Consider the following 20,000-nt stretch of genomic DNA (forward strand, 5'->3'; position numbering starts at 1 on the left):
CTGCAGAGTCGCAGATGTGTCGCGGGGGTGGAGCACAGGGGCTCGCTCGCATCCACATTGCTAGAAACAGTTGGCCAGGGGTGGCTGGGCTTGGGCTTGAGCTTTGGCTCCGGCATCCCCCCCCGAACGTGTCTTGGCAGAGCTCCACACTCCTAGTGCGGCGGGAAGGAGGGGCGGCCAGAGGGAAGGAGGGATGAAGGCCATAGAGGGCACATCCCCAGGGCACCCTGAGCCGGGATCGGGCTCCGCTGGGTCTCCCTGTGCCAGAACCCAGCTCTGGTACCTCCCCTCACAGAACAGCCCCCTGGCAGGGGAAGGGGACAGGGACCCCAGGGACGGGCGGGCTGGAAGGCCCAGCGTGAGAGCTGGCAGGGATGAGAGCAAATTGCAGCGTTGGCCGTGGAAGCCGGGGGATTTCTCCCCAAATGGCCGCTCCGAAAACAGCTGTTGGTGGAAAGAGATCTGCTGCGCGAGGGAGCGGGGTGAGGCGCCAGCTAACCCCTTCAGCTCCAGGAAGGTGTTTCCATAGGGGGTGGCTGCGTGCATGCCCTATATATCCCATAGGGGATGGCAGGGGCTGGGGTTTGCAGCAGGATCTGCTTCGCTGGGGGTGCACGGTGACACAGACAACATCGGATTTTGGTCTGGATATGTGGGGCTTGCCACAGCGAAGCCTTGGGCCAGAGCAGCAGAGCAAGGTGCTGCTGGTCCTGGAGCACCCGGGGGTCCTGGGCTGCGCCCCAGCACTGCCTGGGGTGTTTGGGGCCAAAGATGTGGAAACAAGGGAGAGAGGCAGGAGGGCGTTTGCCTGCGGGTGTGCTCACGGAGGGGAGAAGTGGCCTTTTAAGCCCAATAGAAACATTTCTCCTGTCCCACAGACCTTGTCAAGATTTTGAGATTATTTTTCATATGAGTAAAGTTAAAGAAAACGGAGCCATTTCTAAGAGCTGCCGCACTGTGATGGCCTGGCTTGGGCCGAGGGGGGTTTTGTTTCAAAACTTTTGCAGCATTTTGATCTGTTTGGAGCTTCCTCTTAGCACAAACTAAGCACAGGAAGAGGAGGGCAGAAATCTCCCTTTCTTTAACTGGCATGTGAAAATTTCTCCCACCATTCTGGGAAATTTTGATGCATTTGATTCTGCTTCGCCAGTGGTTTTACTCTCGACACATCAGCGCTTTTATACAGGAAAACATAACCCTGCCAGTCAGCGCTGGGTCGCTTCGGGCTGCGGAGGGGTCTCCGGGGACCTGCCACCGCGGGTCCGGGGACACCTCGCTGTCCGGGCTGGATGCTCGAGGAGCATCGCCTGCGATGGCGAGCACGGCCCACCTGCGGGCACAGAGGGGGCTGGATGGTGGGATGTGGGGGTGCCTCTCGCCTTGCCCTGACTCTGCTTTCCTCATTCGCAGCTCGGAGGGGCTGACAGCCCGGCGGAGACCCCCCCCGCGCCCGCCCGGGGCCAGCCCGGGGTCCCCATGGAGTGGGAGTTGCGGAGCCCAGTCGCCGAGCAGTAGCCGCAGCAGTGGGATGTTTACCTGGCGGTGCCTCATCCTTTGGGCTGTGCTGGTCACAGCCACGCTCTCCGCTGCCAGGCCGGCCCCCACCCTGCCCGACCAAGGTAAGACGAGCAAACCTCCGCGGCGCGCCGGGGAGCGCCCAGCTCCCGCCTCCTTTGCGTTTCTCTTCTGGCGATAAGACAACTGGTGTCTCTTGCAGAAGAGGCAGAGGCTGGCACGAGGTCCAGCCGTGGGGGCTGCAGCGGCATCACGGGCACATCCCCCGGCAGCAGCAGGGTGCTGTGCGGCCACCCGGCTGCCCGGGAGGTGCTGACTGGTGCCAGTGGGGACGTGGCACATGTTGTCTGCTGAGAGCAATTCGCGTGGGCACAAAAAGTGCGTGCATGGTTCTAGCATTGCCAGTGGATGTTTTAAACCTGGAGGGAAATTGTGGCAAAACCCGATGTTGTTGGTTTGGAGAAGGATACAAAGCCCTGGGGGCTGTGTCCCTGGTAGGATGGTCATGGTGTGTCAAGGCACTTGCTTCCCTGCGACGGTCTGTAGCCCAAGATGTGTGTGAAGCCTTCCCCCACCCCTACTTGGCGCTGGGGTCATCCTGGGCTCAGCAGGTGGGGACAAAGATTTGGGTGCAGGGTACTAGTGCAGGCTTTGCCAGCTGGCAACACGAGATGAACACAGCCCACGGAGACCCCCGGGATGCTCCAGCGTTGCCCCTGGCTGGGGAATGCCCACAGGGCTGGGTTCAAAGCCAGCCCTGGCTCAGGCGGTTCCTGCAGCCCTGATCTCTGCACCACTGCAAGGCATCGCTGGGGCTGGAGAGCCCCAGACGAGGGCATCCCCCTCGCTTTTCATCACTGCTTTCCCCTAAAAGCCTCCCAAGGGCTTGTGGCCCGTGATGGGCAAGGCTGGGGGTCTGCTCCTGCTGCAGCCCTGTAACCTCCGGAGCCCGGTGGCACCCCAAGATGCAGTGGATGGGCTGAGTGGGGTCACCTGGCCCTGGAGACAGCTGGCCCTGACAGAAAGCACCGCTCTAGCGTTTCAAAGCCTTGGCCTTCCCCTCGGTGAGGCAGAGAATAAACAGACCAGGCAGCACTGCGCAAGACTTCTGACTTACTGCCTTTTGGTTTTAATTACTCAAGAATGTCTGGTCTGTGGGGTACTGCTTTTCTTTTTAAGGCTCACTCCCCCTTCCTCTTCCTCCCTCCAAAGCCCCGAGAGGCTGATTGCTGGTGCTGCCGGCGCGGTCCCGGTCCCCAAGGCCAAGCTCCCTTTGTGGCTCAGGGCTTGGGACAGGGCGGGAGCTGGCACCGGCGAGAAAACCGCGCTGCGGCGGGGGTCCCCGCGCCGGCCTCGGTGGGGGACGACTGGGTGATCCCTGCTGGAAGCATGGCATGATGCTGCGGCCGGTGGGCTGGGGTCAGTGCCTCTGGTCTGAGCAGCAGGTACCCTGGTCACAGATACATCCCATGAGATAGCTTGGAGCTGTGCGTGGTCCCTGGGGAGCTGCGGGCGCCAGAGAGGAGCCTGGGCAGAGCATCACTCCTGGGATGATCTCCGAGAGTTTTCCATTGGCATGCTCGCTCTCCGCTTCTGTAAATAACGCGGTTGACAGTGGTAAACATGTTTTTCTCGGGAGATTGCTCTTCCTGGAAGAGGTTTCCTGGCTGGGTTTGGGGTAAGGATGGCTCTTGTGCCACCGGCAGAGCAGCACTGGCAGCCCTGGCCCCGACTATCGCGTTGGGAAAGCTGTCAGGGTGTTCAGGGTGAGGGCTGATTGGAGCAGAGGTGGGTTTTGGGGTGCTTAAGGAGCCCTGTGCCCCCTGGAGGGTTTGGGGAGCAGCGGCAGGCGGTGGAGGAGGAGAGGTTGGAGAGGAGGGAGCTGGTTCCTCGCCAGCCTCATGCCAGGGCTAACAATAACCTCTGGAAATGTTTCCCGACACGGTTCTCACCAGGGCGGCCCAATTAGTGCCACAGCGGGAGCCCGGCTGGGGCAGAGCCGTCCCTTGGCTCCGTGGCCGGCTGCTGGGAACAAAATGTTCCCGGCAGGACATGTGGGATGGGAAGAGCCAGTCCTGGGCCAGGACCCGCAGCTGGGGCCGTGCCACCGGCACCTTGCGGGTCACCTGCCAGGGCAGGCTCTGGATCTGGCCCCGGGGGAGATTGGTGTGCGTGGGGGCTCAGCTCCTGCGCCGTGGGGCGTCACGTCCCCGGACAAAATGGCTCGCTGCCTTTCCCCTCGCATCGCCCCCGGCTCACAAGCATCGCCCGCGCCGGCCGGGGGGCAGCGGCGGCTGCGCTCAGGTCCCCTCCGTGACGGAGGCAGCAGCTTTCCCGGACTTTGTTCTGGATGTTTATGGGGTTTCAGTTTACTCCCAGTTCTGAGGCAGCTAAGCTCCCTTCTCAGGGAGCGAGTAATCCCCCACGCCCGGCCAGCGGCCCCTGCCTTGCTGCAGAGGAGGATTTTCAATCACTGGCCCGCCTCTCCTCGTGGCGTGGGGAGGGGGCTTGGGAACTCTGCCTTTATCAGGGGCTCGCTCCTGTTACTCAAAAATCTACAGCAAATAAAATATTAATGGGCACTTACTGCATTTTATAGTTACCTAAATTTGGAGGTGGTAAAAAAACCTCTAGTTAAGGGGAAAAGCCAAGAAATTTCCATGCACAACCTCCATCGCTCTCCCTCACAAAGCCACTCTTTGTCTTCAGGTTAAATAGAAACCTGCAGAAAATTGCCGAGGGGATTTTTTCCCCTCTTTCCTTGTCTGCTATTGTCCTCGTTGCTGTTCAGGCATTTCCACGGCTCCGGGTCTGCCTCATCCCCGCCTGGGGGGTGCTGGGGGTGCGAAGCAGCTGAGCAGGTTTTCATGGGGAGCCAGGCACCGCCGTGTCCTGGGGAGGGGAGTCGTGCCTTGGGCAGCTCGTTTTGGGGCACGCTGAGCCCCAGTGGCTGCCCCAGTGCAACAAGTACTTTCCTGGGGGGTGCATCTGTCCTCTGGAGCAGGGTGGGGTTGGTAGAGGAGCCCGGGGCTGCAGTCCCCCACTGGAGGCTCGGGGCCCCTGTAGGGGTGGGGAGCAGAGGGCTGCCCCATTTCCCAGTGCCGCCGTCCGCCCAGCTGGCTGCAGGCTTAACCTCCCCCCGGCCCCATCTGCGGGGCCAGCGGGGGCCCCGGCTCCAGGGAGCAGGGCTTTGTTGTGCCCGGCTCATCCAGGGGGTCTTGCTCTGGACCCAACAGGAGCCAAAAGTCCAGGGCTGGAAGCGTGCTCAGCCCAGGCAGCTCTGGGGACCTCTGCGAGCATGGGGCTGTGCTGCTGCCTCCTCCTCCTCCTCTCTCCAAAACTCAGTGTTGGCAGGAACATTAACCCGGGGGCTGTATTCGGCGCCCCCCGCCCCCGGCAGCAAAGACGTGTGGGGCTATTCGGCACAGCTCCAGCCTGGGACATGCAGGCACCAGCCACGGCATCCCCGAAGGTGGCACAGCGAGGCTCCTTGGCTTGTTCCCGCTGCTCCCCGGGTGGACTGCTGGCCCTCAGCTTTGTCCTCCCCTCCCCATTTCCCTGCTGTTTTGTGTCCCCCCTCCTCATTTTTGCAGCTTTCGGTGTCTCCCCCCTCCTTGCCCCAGGAGACCAGGTTTGGAGCAGCCGACTCCTCGCTGGCGCCCTACGAGCAGCTTAGAGATCCCGTGCCAAGCCGTGAAGCCTGCTGCACTTTTGCTATTGATGGCAGCAGCCCAGGATTGTTCCCGGAGCTTGGGGGGGGGGGGCCAGCAGCCCCCACCTCCGAGCCTTCCTCTCCCCCAGACCCCAATTGCTGCAGCCGTTCTGTCCCCAGCTCCCCCAGGCATCGCCGTGTCCTCTGGGGCATCACACTGCTGGCCTTCCCCTCCCAGCCTGTCGAGCAGGCATTGTTCCCCGCCTCCCGCCTTTCCACTCGGATGCTGTCGCTCCAGCCCTTAATTGAGGAGGAAAAAAGGATATATGAGTCTTTGGGAAAAGCAGCAGCGCTCTGCCAGAGCCTGGGCTGCAGAGCTGCCCCACGGTGAGCAGAGCCACATGAGGGGGGTGCAAGGGGGTGTCCGTGTGTCTGGGGGCTGGCTGGCTGTTGAGCCCCCTGCCACGTGCAACAGCCTGGGGCTGCTCAGGAGAGATGTGGGGAGAGGAACGCAACCTCTGCCTGCACCGGCAGTGAGCCAGGGCCCAGGCAGAGCCAGCGGTTATTGCAAAAAGCCATAGGCATGTGTGCGGATTGGGGTGTTTGTGCCCCGCGGGGTGGGCAGCACCCCCAGCTGTCCCACGCCTGGGGGGAGCCGATGGGTGAGTGTCTGTGCCCCGAGCTGCTGCCCCTGAGGGCTCCTCTCTGCTGCAGAGCTCCGAGCGTGGCCGGGGGTGTCCCAGGGGAAAAGGGGTGGATTTATTCTGACAGCTTTGCAAACTACCAACACGCCTGTTAATTAAGTGCTGCTTCATTTGACGTGCAGGCTAGGAAGAGCAGGAGTGCCCAGAGCAGTACATAAATCCCCCTCTCCCTGCTGGAGGAAGCATCCGGGGACAGGAGCGTGGGGAGAAGCCCACTGCCTCCCAGGCTGGCTCGGTCGGGAAGAGCTGGTGGTGCCCCTGAGCCCCCCAAGGAAGAGCCATGGGTGCCTTGAGACCCTGATTCTTGCCTGCTGGCATCTCCCCGCTGCAGCCTTTCCCCGGGGAGGGGGAGGCAGGGATGTGCCTCGCCGCGGGAGCAGCCGGGGTGCAGGGATGCTGCTGGGAGTGTCCCCCCAACACAGCCCGGGATGGGGAGGGGGGCAGCAGGGCCAGGAGCTTTTTAAATAAGAAAGAAGCCAATCCCCACGTCCCGGTAAGCGCTTCCTGTTGGGATTAGTGGGGCTGCTGGGCATGTGTGTGCTTTTTCTTCAGGAAATACCTTCGGAAAGCCCCGCTGGGGTCTCCAGGGCAACCGGTGGCCGCGGCCCCGCGCCCCCCGCCCGCATTGTCCCCGCGCCGCTTTGTCGGCCGCTTTATTGCCATTGCCATCGCCATCGCCGGCCCAGCCCGCGGCGGGAGCGCCGGGCTCCTGCGCCGTGTGTGCGCACAGGCCTGGGGAGGCACGGGCTGCGCGGGGAATGGCGGGGGCGAAGGTTGATCCGTGCTGCTCCTCTCCCCAGGGCCGCTGCCCTGTGTCCCTGTCCGCCGCCGTCCCGGTCGGGGGCCAGCCTCGGGGGAGCCGGTGACAGTTATATGCACTTGGTGACACTGTCCATCTGGCCAGCTCTCACCAGGCTCAGCTCCGCTTTCAGTTCCATTTCAAAGCTGGAATAAAGTAATAAAACCACCGCGGGCTGCTCTGGCTGTTGGAGCGTGCATCTACTTTTCGGGCTCGTTTGAAAGCGGAGGCGCGATCTGCTGGGGCTGGAGCTGCCCCTCGCCTCGCCCGGGACCCCGGGGCTCCCCACGGGCTGTAAGCACTCCTGTCTTTGCTGCACCGGGACGGGATGGGGCTCTGCCCAACTGGGAAGCTGGTGTACCTCCCCAACCTGAAGAGTTAAGTTAAAAAGGGAACAGCAGATAGTTTAGATGTGCCAGATCTAACGTGTGTTTTGCTGCTTTCTCCAGGCAGGCGAGCAGCGGGCGCTGCTGGTATTCCGTTTGCTCTCCTCCTCGGCAGTGCCCAGTTTTGCTCAAAAGGAGCCAAAAGCACCGCTGCAGCTGTGCAGCTCCCGGCCAGTGCTGCTGCAGCCTGGCTTTGCTGCAGCCAGGCTGGGGAGAGGAATCCCACCTGGCCAGGGCTTGCCTAGTGCCGACCAACCTTTGTGCGATGCTGGGAGCATCCAGAGCCTCGCCGTGCAGTGTGAGGGCAGGCAACAGCCCAGGGAGGAGAGCCAAGCGTTTATCCAGCTGATTAAACTTTTGCTAACGTGGCCTGCTTGGGGCTTGCTTGTGCCCCGATGGGAGCAGCCGTCCAGGCTGGCGGCTCTGCAAAGGGGCTGCACCTGGTGCTTTGGTTTAGGTTACAGAAAAGCAGAACCTATGAAAGAGATGTTTCAGGCTGATGGAGTGCAGCGGTCAAATGGGCTCACCCTGATTAACATACTTGGAGGGCACGTCATTACACGGCTCACGCTGCTGGCTGCTCGCAGGCCAGGGGCAGCGCGGGACCACGTTGCTCCTGGCGCACCCACTGCGATGCCTGGTTTTGCAGAGAGGCTGCATTTCCAAGGAGATTCCTGTGCATCAGCTGCCGCGGTGCCAGCAGGGCCGTCGCGGCGGCCGCGGTGCTGTCTGCCTGCCAGGGCCGCCCCGCAGCAGCATCGTCCAAGCCCGCGCACTGGCCCAGCCCCGCTCCCGCCCGGAGGGTGAGCTAACCTGGACATGCTCATTAGCCTGTGAATTCATTTTCAGGCCGTTCCCACCATGCCGTGTTTTCCGCCTTATCCCCGAGTGCCAGAGATGTGCTTTGGGTTACCAAAGGGCAGGATCCTGCCTCGCCCTCTGCCTCCCCTCGCCCGTCCATCACGCTCGACGCCTCCGCGCCTCCCCGGTCATGCTGTTAATGCAAAACAGCCTCTGACTCGGAGGGGCTGGGGGAGGGGGCTGCCGCCTTTGAAAGGTGATGTGGCCGCACGCCGGCGGACCCCCGACCCCCGCCTTCCCGGGCTCCTCGGCGCAGCAAAGCCTGCAGTTCCATGGCCTGAAGGAGCGGAGGTGCTTGCGTGGGGTGCCCGGGGACACGCGCGATTCTGTGCCCATGGGAAGGGACCCGCCTGAGCCTGGGGCGCTGCCTCGCCGAGCCCCAGAGTCAGACTGGGGTGGCTTAAAGTTATCCCTCCCCCTAAAGAACTTTTCTCCCCCGAGGCCACCTCCTCCCCAGTCTGCAGGTCCAGCTGAGAGGTGTTTGCGGAGCACAGGGCTGGCAGGAGCTTCCCTCCCTGTGCCAACACGGGCAGGTTTTCCTGCAGACCTTTGTGGGCGAGTTGATGGGCAGGAGTCCCTGGGGTCCTGAGGGCTGGCTCGGCAAGGAGGTGACCTGTATGAGCTCTTGGACCACAGGGTGTTTTGCTGGCTAGAACCGATCCCGCGCTGGCCCAGCTCCGGTTCAGTTGCGGCGTGGTGGGACCCCGTGGGTCCGGCAGCACCCACGGCAGCGCCCACAGCACCGCGGCCGTGGGACGACGCCAGACCCCAGCCTGCGCGTGACTCCTCGAGTGCCGGCGTGCGGGGGGACAGGGACAGGCGACAGGGACGTCACGACGTTCGTGGATGGTGGGGTCCTCGGCGGCTCCAGCCACCTTCTGCAGGTTATTCTGTCCGATAAGGAATAAGTTTGTCGGCAGGAGGGGCAGACCTGAGCGCGGCGGGGTGGAGGGAGCGAGATAAGGGCAGATACGGCTGTGGCTGCAGCTCTGTGTTTCGTGTTGGTTTGGGTTTTCATGGCTGTTTATCGCTCGCTGACCTTGCTCTGTTTGAGAAGGGAATCGGGACAGACAGGAGGACGTTGTGTTACCAAGTCCCGTGGTGTTCAGACAGACGGCAACGGGACATCACTGCTGCATTGTGTGCGTTGGAAGATGCCTGTGACTAATCACTTGAAACACAAATCAGAGCTACTAGAAGTGCCCATCCTGCGAGGCTGTGAGAGAAAATCAGGGTTGCAAAAGGAAGACCCTTCCCCCGCCACTTAAGGGACTCCCACCAGTCTTTACCTTCCACATTATAATGCTTCGTAACCTCTTGCTGATGGATCTGGAGCCCTGGTTTTTGGCCTTCTAGCAGCTGAGAAAAGTGAATTCTTCCCCAGCACGCTGTTTTCCTTCAAGTGCAAAGCAAAAGAAAAAGGAGAAGCTCTCAAGGTGCTCGTAGATGTTTTCCCCATGAAGCTTCTCGTCGGTATGAGAAGAAAAGTGGCCAGAAAGCAAAGTGCAGGTCACGATGTGGTGTGTGAGAGCTTCTGGAGAGCTGAGCTTTCGGTTTTGGCAGTGCGGAGCTGCTGGTGAGTCCTGGGCGGAGCGATGCCTTGCTGATGGCCCCAGCCCCGCGCTGCTCGCTGCCTGCCTGCGCTCCCTGCCTGCGCCGCCTCGGCTCGCGGCGATGTTTGACCAGGAGGGTTTAGTGCAGGCAGAGCCCCTGTGCCGGCTTTCGGCAGCTGATGGCGCAGGACGAGCTGCTCCGCGGCTGTTCAGGGGTGTGTGTGGGTGGGGGAAGAGGTTGCTCTTGTCCGGCTTGGCGGGCACCAAGAGGTGAGGGCGATAAGGTGTGCTAGTTCTGCAGTGAGACAGCCCTTCCAGCGTGCCCCGATGCTGTGGGTGTTTGTAATTAGCTGCCCTTTTGCAAATTGCCACGCTCCTCGCTGGGGGCTGCGTGGGTCCCAAGGGAGAGCTGCGGCTTTGCTCTTGCCCCCTTGGCCAGAGTATGGTCCCTGTGGGCTGCGTGCCCACCGAGCACCTCGGTCCTTGGTGGGGGGACAGCCCTCGAGACATGCACGGATCAGCTGAAGTTTGAACGTTTCCAGACCATTTCTGCTGGGCTGCCTGCGCAGGGTTCGTTGAGATTTTCCAGCCCCGCTCTGGACCCCTCTGGTCCGGAGCAGTTGCACCGTGGAGACCTTCGGCCATGCCCCCACGGCACCATCAGCTCTTGCCCTCGGCCCAGCTGAAGCTGGCCTGCCACTGGCCCAGGGGTGCAGGAGAAATGCAGTGCTTCCTTCCAGGACGCTGCTGAGCACCTCTGGCCCCTGAAAGCAGCATCTGCAGCAGCGCCGTGTGCCCCTTCATGCTGCTCCTGCCGCAGCTCTCAGGACCCGGAGCTGTGTGTGCCAGCCCGTGGTGCTCATTCCTGGGATGATGCTCACCCTGCGTCCACCCTGCCCCATCAGAGGGAGCCTCAGCACCCGCGGGGCTGCAACAGCCTGAACCCTTCCTCGGGCCACAAAATTTGAAGAGATGGTTTGAAACCCCATTGTCTGCACCAAGCCCAGGACTGGGAAAGCCACTCGTGCACCACCACGGAGGGTGGAGGGCAGCGCTTGAAGATGGAGCCGTGTCTGCACTACCAGGGCCAGGAGAGGCGAGATCACGTAGCAGGGGATGGAGAGAAAGGATCTTTGTGCTGCTCACACAAATGTCGCATCGGGGAGCAGCTGCAGCTCGCCCTGCCCAGGGTCGCTGCGAATGGGAGCACCGCAGCTGGCACCTGTTTTGCTGGAGCTCCCCTGGGCTGACCTTTCCCAGCGACGCCACTCTCGCAGACCCTCTCTCAGCTGCCTGCTGTCCTGGCGCAGCCCCCTCATCCCCCTGGCCTTCCCACCCCTGCCTCGAAGCGCTCTAACCGGGGCAAGGCATGGGGACCCTAGCCCGCTTTGCTGGCTGCCCGCTCATGGTGGTGGGGATCCCGGGACCCCTGCACAGTGGCAGAGCTGAGGAGGGATTTGGGATGCTCCTGGGAGAGGCCAGGTCCTGCCCAAGCAGCTGGAACTGCCTGGGATGTTTCAAGTTGCCTGTTTCTCCCCCATTTCAAAGCCCCTCTGGGCTGAGCAGTGCGGTAAAAGACCAAGGGGCGCGTGAGTGCTTTTGAACTCCCCGGCCACCGAGCAGGTCCTACCGTGGGGGTGAGGTGCTTGGTGCTGCTTGGGGTGCTCGCAGCCTCTGCCTCTGCCTCCCCTCCGCTCTGCAGCCGCTGCTGCCGGCTCCCCTGCCCTGGGCTCGCCGGGGCGGCCGGTCCTCGGTGCCGCCGCAGGAGCATCCCAGCAGCGCATGTTGCCTCATTAACACAGCGCCGCGGCAGCAGCAGCATGGTTTCCTTTGGTCTCTATTTCTTTTCTCCTTTTTTTTTTTTTTTTCTTTCTTCTTCTCTCTCCTAACTCCTCCAGTTCTGCCCAAAGCAAAAATCGAAGTGGAGTCCTACTCGGCCCACCCCGGTGACCTCCTCCAGCTGCGCTGCCGGCTGAGGGATGACGTCCAGAGCATCAACTGGGTGCGCGACGGCGTCCAGCTGGCCGAGAACAACCGGACGCGCATTACCGGGGAGGAGGTAGAGGTCAGGGACGCGGTGCCCGAGGACTCGGGGCTCTATGCCTGCATGACCAACAGCCCCTCGGGAAGCGAGACCACCTACTTCTCCGTGAACGTCTCAGGTTCGTAGTGGCCCTGGGCGTGCAGGGAAGGGGCAGCCTCGGGGCCGGGCTGCGGAGCAAGAAGCAGGCTGCCTCCGCACGCCTTTGCATGCTCGCCGGCACGGTGCACGCGCGGATCTGCCCGGCTGCGCGGTGAGTTCAGGGCAGACCTGCGATTTGGGGGCGCCCGGAGGAGTTACCAGCGCGGTGCCGTGACTTCCCGCCTGCTGCGGTGCGGGTAGAAGCGGCTGGAGGCTGTCGTGTGTTTGTCTCCGTGGGTCTCGGGGGGGCTGCGGGGCTGATAGCAGGAGTGGGCATGTGCTGGGCTTGAGCCGAGGTCCACACTGGCATTGATGGAGCGTGAGGCTGGAGAAGAATGAACGCTCGAGTTTGGGAGGTGTCTGCTGAGGCCTTGGGGCATTTCTGTGCCCCAGGGTCTCGGCTGTCACCGCAGAGGGGTTGGTGGCACCAGGCAAGGAGCGGTGCTTGGACACACGGCGCAGAGCTCTGAAATCACCTCTGGGGACAAATTGCTCCACGATGTCCACGGGCTGTGAGCACTGGGATGGCAGGCACTGTCAGCCCTGGCTGTGCGGGTGGGCACACGCAGCATTAACCCGGGACCTCCGCGCCTTCCCACCGCCCATCAGCGCTTCCCTGCCCCGGCCGCCCCGCTGGGCACAGTCCTGCGCCAGCAGCCCACGACGCTCCAGTCCCCGACTGGCCCCGCTCGGGAAGGGTCCACGCATGGATGTTCAGTCGGGCCGTTTCTTCTCTTGCAGACGCGCTCCCTTCCGCAGAGGATGATGATGATGAAGAGGATTCCTCTTCAGAGGAGAAGGAGGCGGATAACACCAAGCCAAACCGTACGTGTGAGATGGGTTTGCCCCTGGTGCTGCCCTGGCTTTTGGCGGGGGTGCGAGGGGAAGCTGGGCACACTGACAAGCATCATCCAGGGATGGAGAAGGGCAGGCGAGGATGGGCAGGGGCTCCCTCTCCAGCCCAGGGCACTCACCAGTGGCGAGGGCTCGGTGCGGGGGGCAGGTCTTTGCACCTGGGCAAAGCAGCCTGATCAGAGGTAGGGGACATGCCAGCACGGCGACTTTGGGGTAACTGCTGCTGCAGTTACGCATGCCGAGCGTTCACCTCGCAAAGAACAGGCCCCACAGGGCTGCTGTGACTCACGGGTAACGCCCAGTGTCTGGGAGCTCTCCTCCCTGCCAGAGCCAGGCTCAGCTGCCTGCACCTTTCCAGCTTCCCGGATCAGCCCTGCCCTGAGCATCCTGGGGAATAAACCAGGAGCAAAATGCTGGAGCTCCCTGTGGCTGAAGCCCTGGTGGGTTTGCTGAGCCCCTCCCTCTGCTCCCCAGAGGCCATTGCTCCCTACTGGACCTATCCTGAGAAGATGGAGAAGAAGCTCCATGCCGTCCCTGCTGCCAAAACGGTGAAATTCAAGTGTCCGTCGAGCGGGACGCCCAACCCCACGCTGCGCTGGCTGAAGAACGGCAAGGAGTTCAAACCCGACCACCGCATTGGGGGGTACAAGGTACCAGAGCCGGGGGGGCCGGGGCGGTGCAGGGCAGCACCCTGCGGAGGCGATGGGGAGGCAACCCCTGGCCCTGCCTGTGCTGGTGCTGCGGGCAGCTGCTCTGGGCTCAGTCTGGCCGGGTGCAGGCTCTGCACACCTCGAGGGGCCAGGGCCGGAGGGCTTGCTCTGGGGCGGCGCGGGGAGGAGGAGGATCAAGAAGGGGCTCTGCAGCTTAAGAGGCACCGAGCCCCCTGTCCATGCAGCCCCCGGCGGGGGCAGATGGGCCCCTCTGACATTCCTGTTGCAAAATAGCCCTACGGCAGTGACCTGCTTCTGGGTCATGTTTGCACCAGCTCAACCTCTGGGGGAGGGGGCGGAGGATGAAGCCAGCCTGCCTTTTCTGTCTGCGCCTAATCCCCGCACCAAGGAGAGGGGGTCTTGGCGTCCCCAGCGGGCGCAGGGGCTCCCACGGGTGGCCAGGCAGCCCTGGGGCTGCAGGGGTGGACAGGCCCCTCCATTACCCAGCGGTGGTCGGCAGGAGCTGTGCCAGCAGCCCAGGGGTACCGGCTCAGCGGGGAGGGGGCCCCTGCCCACATGCAGGGGCCGCATTCGCTCCCTGAGCTGGGCAGGTGGCTGCAGCGCTGCTTCCCCAGCACCCGCTGCAGGTCCCCCCGGGCGGGACTGGGGGCTCGGCTTTCCCCTTCTCACGGCTCCAGCCTCACAGTGGTGTTGCTGCTGCTGCAGAAGAGTCCCAGCAGTGGGACCAGCATGCCAGGACCCCCTGAGCTTCTCCCCTCCCCTGAGGAGAGGGTGGGCCGCATCTGGGTCTGCTACTGTGCTGGTGGCAGCTCCAGCCCAGGGACCCCCCTGGGGACCCTATCGTCCCCTTTTATCATCTCTCTGTTTTCTGGAGCGGGGCTTCAGCCTGTCCTGGGCTTGTGCCCCTCAGCAGGCATCTCCTGGGGTGGGACCCCGAGAGCCAGCCCGCTGGGTGCCGCGGGGCTGCGGCTTTGGGTGCTCGCTTGCCACTGAGTCCTGCGCTCGATGCACAAATGGGATCCAGCCGTGGCCCTGCGTGCCGCGGGCTCCAGCCAGGTGCCAGGGACGCGCCGCAGGAATGCGGCCACGTCACAGCTCGCGGCTCCCTGTAGCACATCCCGGGGAGGGACGCAGGCTCACGGGCTGGGGGGAGAGGGGCTGCTGGCAGCGCCACGGCTCCCCGGGCAGTGCCAGCGTGGTGCCCTGGATAGCTAATGGGGCTGTAATGTGGAACTGTGGAAATAACCAGTTTCCAGCTGGGAGGGAGGAATGCAGCCTGCGCTGGCAGGGAGCAGGGCTTGGGAAGGTCTTGCCAGGAGGAGCCGCAGCCAGAGCCAGCAGCAGCTGGGGCTGGGTATAGGAAAGCCGTCCTTGTGCCCCATGGCTGGCAGGGACCTGGGGGGCTCTCACAGCCCAGCTCAGCCCGAGGCCCATCCCAGAGGAAACGTGCCTGGTCAGCAGCGCCCACGGAGGTGTTCTGGGCGCACAGTGTAAAACACCCAGGCTGCACCCCGACCGGCACGGTGCCCTTTTGCCGGCGGGGCTGGCCGTGGGGAGCAGCACGGGTCCAAGCCCCAGGGCCAGCCGGGGGAAGCAGCTCTTCCCGGGCTGTGGCAGCGGGGAAACAATGCCGGTCTGTTCCCTCCACATGCTGGGGCCGCTGGAGAGGGGTGTCCCTGCGCGCCGGGCGAGCCCATCACGTTCGGCTCACAACATCTGCTTCTTGGCGCAGTTGGCTCCGTGGCGAGGCTGTCCTGGGACAGCTGGGAGCAATTACGGTCCCTCTGTAGGAAAGGGGAAAGGTGACCTCAAAGGGAGATTTATGTCCTGCCTGTACAGCAGGGGCAGGGGGCTGAGCCAGCTCTGACGTGAAGGGGAGCGAGGGCTCGTGTGCTCCAGCCCACTGGCGCTTCGCATGTAACCAGCTCTGTCGTCATCCCCGTGCCCCCAGGTCCGCTACGCAACCTGGAGCATCATCATGGACTCGGTGGTGCCGTCCGATAAGGGCAACTACACGTGTATCGTGGAGAACAAATACGGGAGCATCAACCACACCTACCAGCTGGATGTCGTGGGTGAGGAGTGCAGCGCTGGCAGGGCTTACCCTCGGTCCCCGTCCACCCCACCCTCCCCGAGCAGGAACGGGTGCTGCACCCTGCAAAGATGGGGGTGCACTCACGGGGACGGGACATGCTTGGCCACCCGCCCCAGCGCAGACCTCCGTGGCACAGTGGGTCTGCGAGCAGGCGAGGCGGAAGGTCCACCTCAACCCATTCTGGGGATTTTTAATTGTGGTGAAAATAATTTCATAGACCAGACAGAAACTTTTTCTAATCGCCTTATTAGCCATAATTCCCAGCTGGGAAGGCTGGTCTGAACAGTTCCACATGTGGAGCTGCTCTAAATGCCAGTAAATGAACCATTAAAAATGTGATTTAATTTGATTACACTGAGCAAACTGAAGGGAACAGTCAGCGAGGTGAACAAAGGGGTTTGTTAATGCTGACTCACCACAGTGGCAGCCGCTTTGTTAAGGGCCGGGGCCCTCGTTAGGTTTGTTTGACCTCTGACCCCCCAGTAGGTACTGAGGTCCCCGTCCCCGCACTGGGATTTCACCTGTCCCTGTCCCCAGCCCCTCCTGGCTGCTCTCGCCCCACTGGGGGAGGGGACACCGCGGCTCTGCCAGGTGCATCGGTGCTCACCCCAGCCGGGGGTCCTCATGCATGGGGGGGCTGCAAGGAGCATCCCTGCACAAGGCCGGTGCTTCCCCATGGCCGAGCACCCCGAGCCCCGTCTTAAGGTGCCCTGTCTCCCCGGGTCCTGCAGAGCGGTCCCCGCACCGGCCCATCCTGCAGGCAGGGCTGCCTGCCAACAAGACGGTGGCCCTGGGCAGCAACGTGGAGTTTGTCTGCAAGGTGTACAGCGACCCCCAGCCCCACATCCAGTGGCTGAAGCACATCGAGGTGAATGGCAGCAAGATTGGCCCTGACAACCTGCCCTACGTGCAGATCCTGAAGGTAAAGCCGCACGCCGGGCTGCCCCAGCCCACGTCCCCGCAGGCTCGCCCATCCCGGGGGGCAGGAGCAGGGGGCAGTGGCAGCCGTGTGGGATGGCAGCCGCGATGCTTGATGGGCGAGAGGAGCCGCCTGCGGCTGGGGACCACCTCGAGGCAGCTGGAGCCCCAGAGCCATCACCAGCCTGCCCTGCTCCACACCGGGGTGCCCTGGGGGAGCACGGGGCGAGAGGTGGACAGGGAGGGCTGGGTGGGCTAAGCTGGGGAGCAAGCACGGTGCTGGAGGTGGGCAGCTGAGCCCCTGATCTGTCCCAGCGAGAGCAGTTTGCCCCATGCACCAGCGATCCCGCTCGCAGCGAGCAGACAGACTGCTGTGCAAACCCCCGGGGCCTGCGGGCATCCCCAGCCGTGCCCCCGACCCCCGGGGTATGTGGCCGTCCCCAGCCATGCCTCTGGCCGGGTTGCAGCGGAGCAGGATTACAGCCCCCTGACCACCCGTGCCTCCTGTGACCCCCCCGTGCACCGTGCCATCCCTCCCGCCCGGCAGCGGGTACCGGGGGGCAGGAGCCCCCTGCGCCAGCGGAGCCGGTGCTGATGCTCCGGGCGCTGCCGTTTCTGACCGCGTCAATGTGACTCCATGTTGTTGGTCTGTTCCAGCACTCGGGGATTAATAGCTCTGATGCGGAGGTGCTGACCCTGTATAATGTGACAGAGGCGGAGAGCGGGGAGTATGTTTGTAAGGTTTCCAATTATATTGGCGAGGCCAACCAGTCTGCGTGGCTCACTGTCACCAGACCTCTGGCAAAAGGTAATCGGAAGAACGCCCGGCGGGGTGTTTCCTCGGACCGTCAGTCCCCGGCGGTGGAAAACAAAACTCTGGGCTCTCTTGTTTCTGCTGTGTTTCTGGTGCAACAAGCCATGGAAAAATACTCAGCGGGGCCGGCTAGGTTTTGTGCTCTCTGTGTGTGTGTGTGTGTGTGTGTGTGTGTGTCCCCTGATGTCTCTCCTGTGCGCTTCCCACCCCGTCACACAGACACCGGGGCTGCCTGGGCGCCTGCTGGGTTCGGCACCACCGAACCTGGGTCCCTGCAGGTGCTGCCGTCGGGCCAGCCCGCACCTTCGCAGCCAGCCCGGGCACCCCGCCTGCGCGTGGCTGGGGGTGACACGGTGCTGCACCCCCCATCTGTGTCTCCCTCCTGTCTCCGTCCTTCTGTCTCGGTCCTCGTGCGTCCTCGTGCCTCCCCGTGTCACACAAGTCAGCCGGCCGCCTCTGCCTGAGGTTTATTTCTCCATGTAGCCCATTGCCAGCATGTTCCGATGGGCAGGGCACTCAGTTTGGTGAAGGGTTTTTAACCAGCATCTCCTTAGGTCCGCCTGGATGAGTGGTCATCCTGAGGGTCTCTCTAGCAGGTCTGCAGTGGTCTCTGTCTGCTCCCCGGGGGTCTGGCAAATGAGACTGGGCTCTCCCTCCTCTCTGGCCTCCTTCCCAGAAGATCTCATGTCTTTTGCTTCTCCGTTTTCTGCTTCCATTTTTCCTTCTAGACGGCTGGCGTTAACACAACAGACAAAGAAATGGAAGTCCTTCACTTAAGGAATGTCTCATTTGAGGATGCTGGGGAGTATACATGTTTGGCGGGTAATTCTATTGGGATCTCCCATCACTCTGCATGGTTGACAGTTCTCGAAGGTATATACTCCTCTTCCTCTCCCTTTCCTCCCTCCTTTCCAATGTATGCATTGTGGTCCGGGAGAGAGCGCTTCCCGGCCCCTGCCCACCCGGTGCTGGTTAGCGTGCAGCAGGAGAGCTGCAGGGCTGCTCTCTGCAGCCGGAGCAACACAGGGCACACGTCCCGCCGCTGTGTGCCCCCCTTCCCGCCCCCAATTGGGGTCTGCCCCCCCGCTCTCTCCCTGGCCCAGGCAATGCATACCCAGGGGAACTTAACCAGGGGCTGCTCCGCTGGAGCAGGACGGTCCCGTGTCCCGGGGCGAGGCCAGCACTGCCCACGCAGGGGGGCACGGAGTGCCCAGGCGGCAGCGGGGTTTGGGGGGTGCTGGCAGCGCTGCCTGCCTGCCTGGGGAGCTGGCCTTGCCCTGCGGCACAGGACCCGTGCTGGGACTGTGTGTCGCTTCTGCTGCGCTGCCGGGGACAGCTGCCCCTGTCCCCATTGATGCTGCTCCTCGGGCATCAATGTGGCACGGACCAAAGCCTGATAACAGCAGCCAGGAAAGTTTTTGGGGTGCTGCATGGTTGTTGCTTTCCAGCCAAAAACTTTCCCCGTTATCAGCTGCTGCTTTGTCAGCTGGGTATGCTCGGAGGTGGGACAGAAAGCTTCAACTCCTCCTTACACTTCTCTCTGAGGCTCTGTTCTTTGGGGGGGTCAGGTCAGGGGGCTACTGGGGGGATGCAATGGCAGCTCCCACCCTGCCAGATTCACCATGGTTTGCAGCCGCGCTGGACCGAGCCATGTGGCTGCAGCTGCTCTGAGCTGCTCACAGCGTTGACACCTCCTCTGCCACCAGCGGCCACCAAGGCGGGGTCTGCCCCACGGCACGGTGGGGATGGGACCCTCCTCCCCACCAGCCTGGGGGTCCCATGGGAAATCGCTGCCACTGGAGGTGCTTCTGGCTGCTCTGCTCCAAGCTCTCCCAGTTGTTATCGTAACTCCTGGGTTCCCACAGCCCCGGGCACTGCTGGATGGCTGTCTCTGTCCCACCGTGCTCAGAGTAACCCCCAGACCCTGAGGGACTTGCAGCTCTGAGTGTGGGCAGAGCACAGCAGCTGGGAAGGGGACCCGTCCCTGGGGGTGTCGGCGATGCCCCGTGCCTGGGGGGCGATGCAGGAGAGCATCCCCAGAGCAGGCCCTGATGGGAGAGCTCCACCGCCTCGGTGCAGCCACCGCTGCTGTCCCGCACGGCCCCAGCTGAGGGGACACGGGCACTGTCCCCCCCAACTTCACACCTTCCCAGCCCTGGGCCCCATCCCGCCCCAGGCACGTGCCTGCGGATGCGGCAGAGGCATTGCCTGGCTGCAGGGGTGAGGAGCCCCGGGGGTACGCACGCACCTTCCCCGCTGGGGTGGGTGAGCAGCCCCCCTAATCCCTGTCCCGCACGCTGCACTGAGACCTCTGGCGATGCAGAGCATGTCTCCATCGAGCACGGGGAGGAGCCGGGGGGTCCCCCTGCAACACCGCTCTGCTCCTTGGCCCGAGTGGGCTCGCGGGTGCTAACACCCTCTTCACACCGACCCAGCTATTGAAGACACCCCGGCCATGATGACGTCCCCCCTCTACCTGGAGATCATCATTTACTGCACTGGGGCCTTCCTCATCTCCTGCATGGTGGTGACCGTCATCATCTACAAGATGAAGAGCACCACCAAGAAGACGGACTTCAACAGCCAGCTGGCCGTGCACAAGCTGGCCAAGAGCATCCCCCTGCGCAGACAGGTAACAGAAAGTAGAGAGGGGGTTTGATTGCACCTACTGCCCCTCCTGGGAGACCTGCCCTTTCTGGGGGGAGTTTTCTGGGTGAGGCTTTATGGGGGGAGATCCGGGGCCATCTCACCCTGCTGCACGTGCTGCCCTCTCCAGCGTTGTGCCCATCCGTGGCGCGGGGTGGGGACCGTCAAGGGGCTCTGCCCTGGACCGGCAGCACAGCAAGTGGGGGGGCTGCACAACACCTCGTCCCCCGCTCAGCGGGGATCAGCGAGGGTGATGAGGAGGACTGGAAGGATTTACAGCAATTTAATATTCAAGCAGAAGAGTGTATCTTGCACACTGAGGAGGCAGGAGGACTCCCAGGCTGTATAT

At 63.0% G+C, this 20,000-nt stretch overlaps 1 protein-coding gene across 5 annotated transcripts in view; it reads left to right on the forward strand.

The window, feature by feature from the left end:
- FGFR1 (fibroblast growth factor receptor 1) overlaps window positions 1-20,000 on the forward strand; it is a 30,769-nt gene that overhangs the window by 5,694 nt on the left and 5,075 nt on the right. Inside the window, exons 2-9 of one of the 5 annotated variants that reach the window (XM_075074649.1) lie at window positions 1,411-1,619; window positions 11,369-11,632; window positions 12,394-12,477; window positions 12,982-13,157; window positions 15,130-15,253; window positions 16,005-16,195; window positions 17,734-17,878; window positions 19,441-19,643. In XM_075074649.1, coding sequence (XP_074930750.1) covers window positions 1,529-1,619; window positions 11,369-11,632; window positions 12,394-12,477; window positions 12,982-13,157; window positions 15,130-15,253; window positions 16,005-16,195; window positions 17,734-17,878; window positions 19,441-19,643 — 1,278 coding nt within the window. In that variant the 5' untranslated portion in view covers window positions 1,411-1,528. The remainder of the gene's footprint in view (window positions 1-1,410; window positions 1,620-11,368; window positions 11,633-12,393; window positions 12,478-12,981; window positions 13,158-15,129; window positions 15,254-16,004; window positions 16,196-17,733; window positions 17,879-19,440; window positions 19,644-20,000) is intronic. The other 4 variants (XM_075074650.1, XM_075074651.1, XM_075074652.1 and 1 more) reach the window with 4 other exon arrangements.

Source organism: Phalacrocorax aristotelis, chromosome 24 (assembly GCF_949628215.1).
Source record: "Phalacrocorax aristotelis chromosome 24, bGulAri2.1, whole genome shotgun sequence".
Taxonomy (NCBI): domain Eukaryota; kingdom Metazoa; phylum Chordata; class Aves; order Suliformes; family Phalacrocoracidae; genus Phalacrocorax; species Phalacrocorax aristotelis.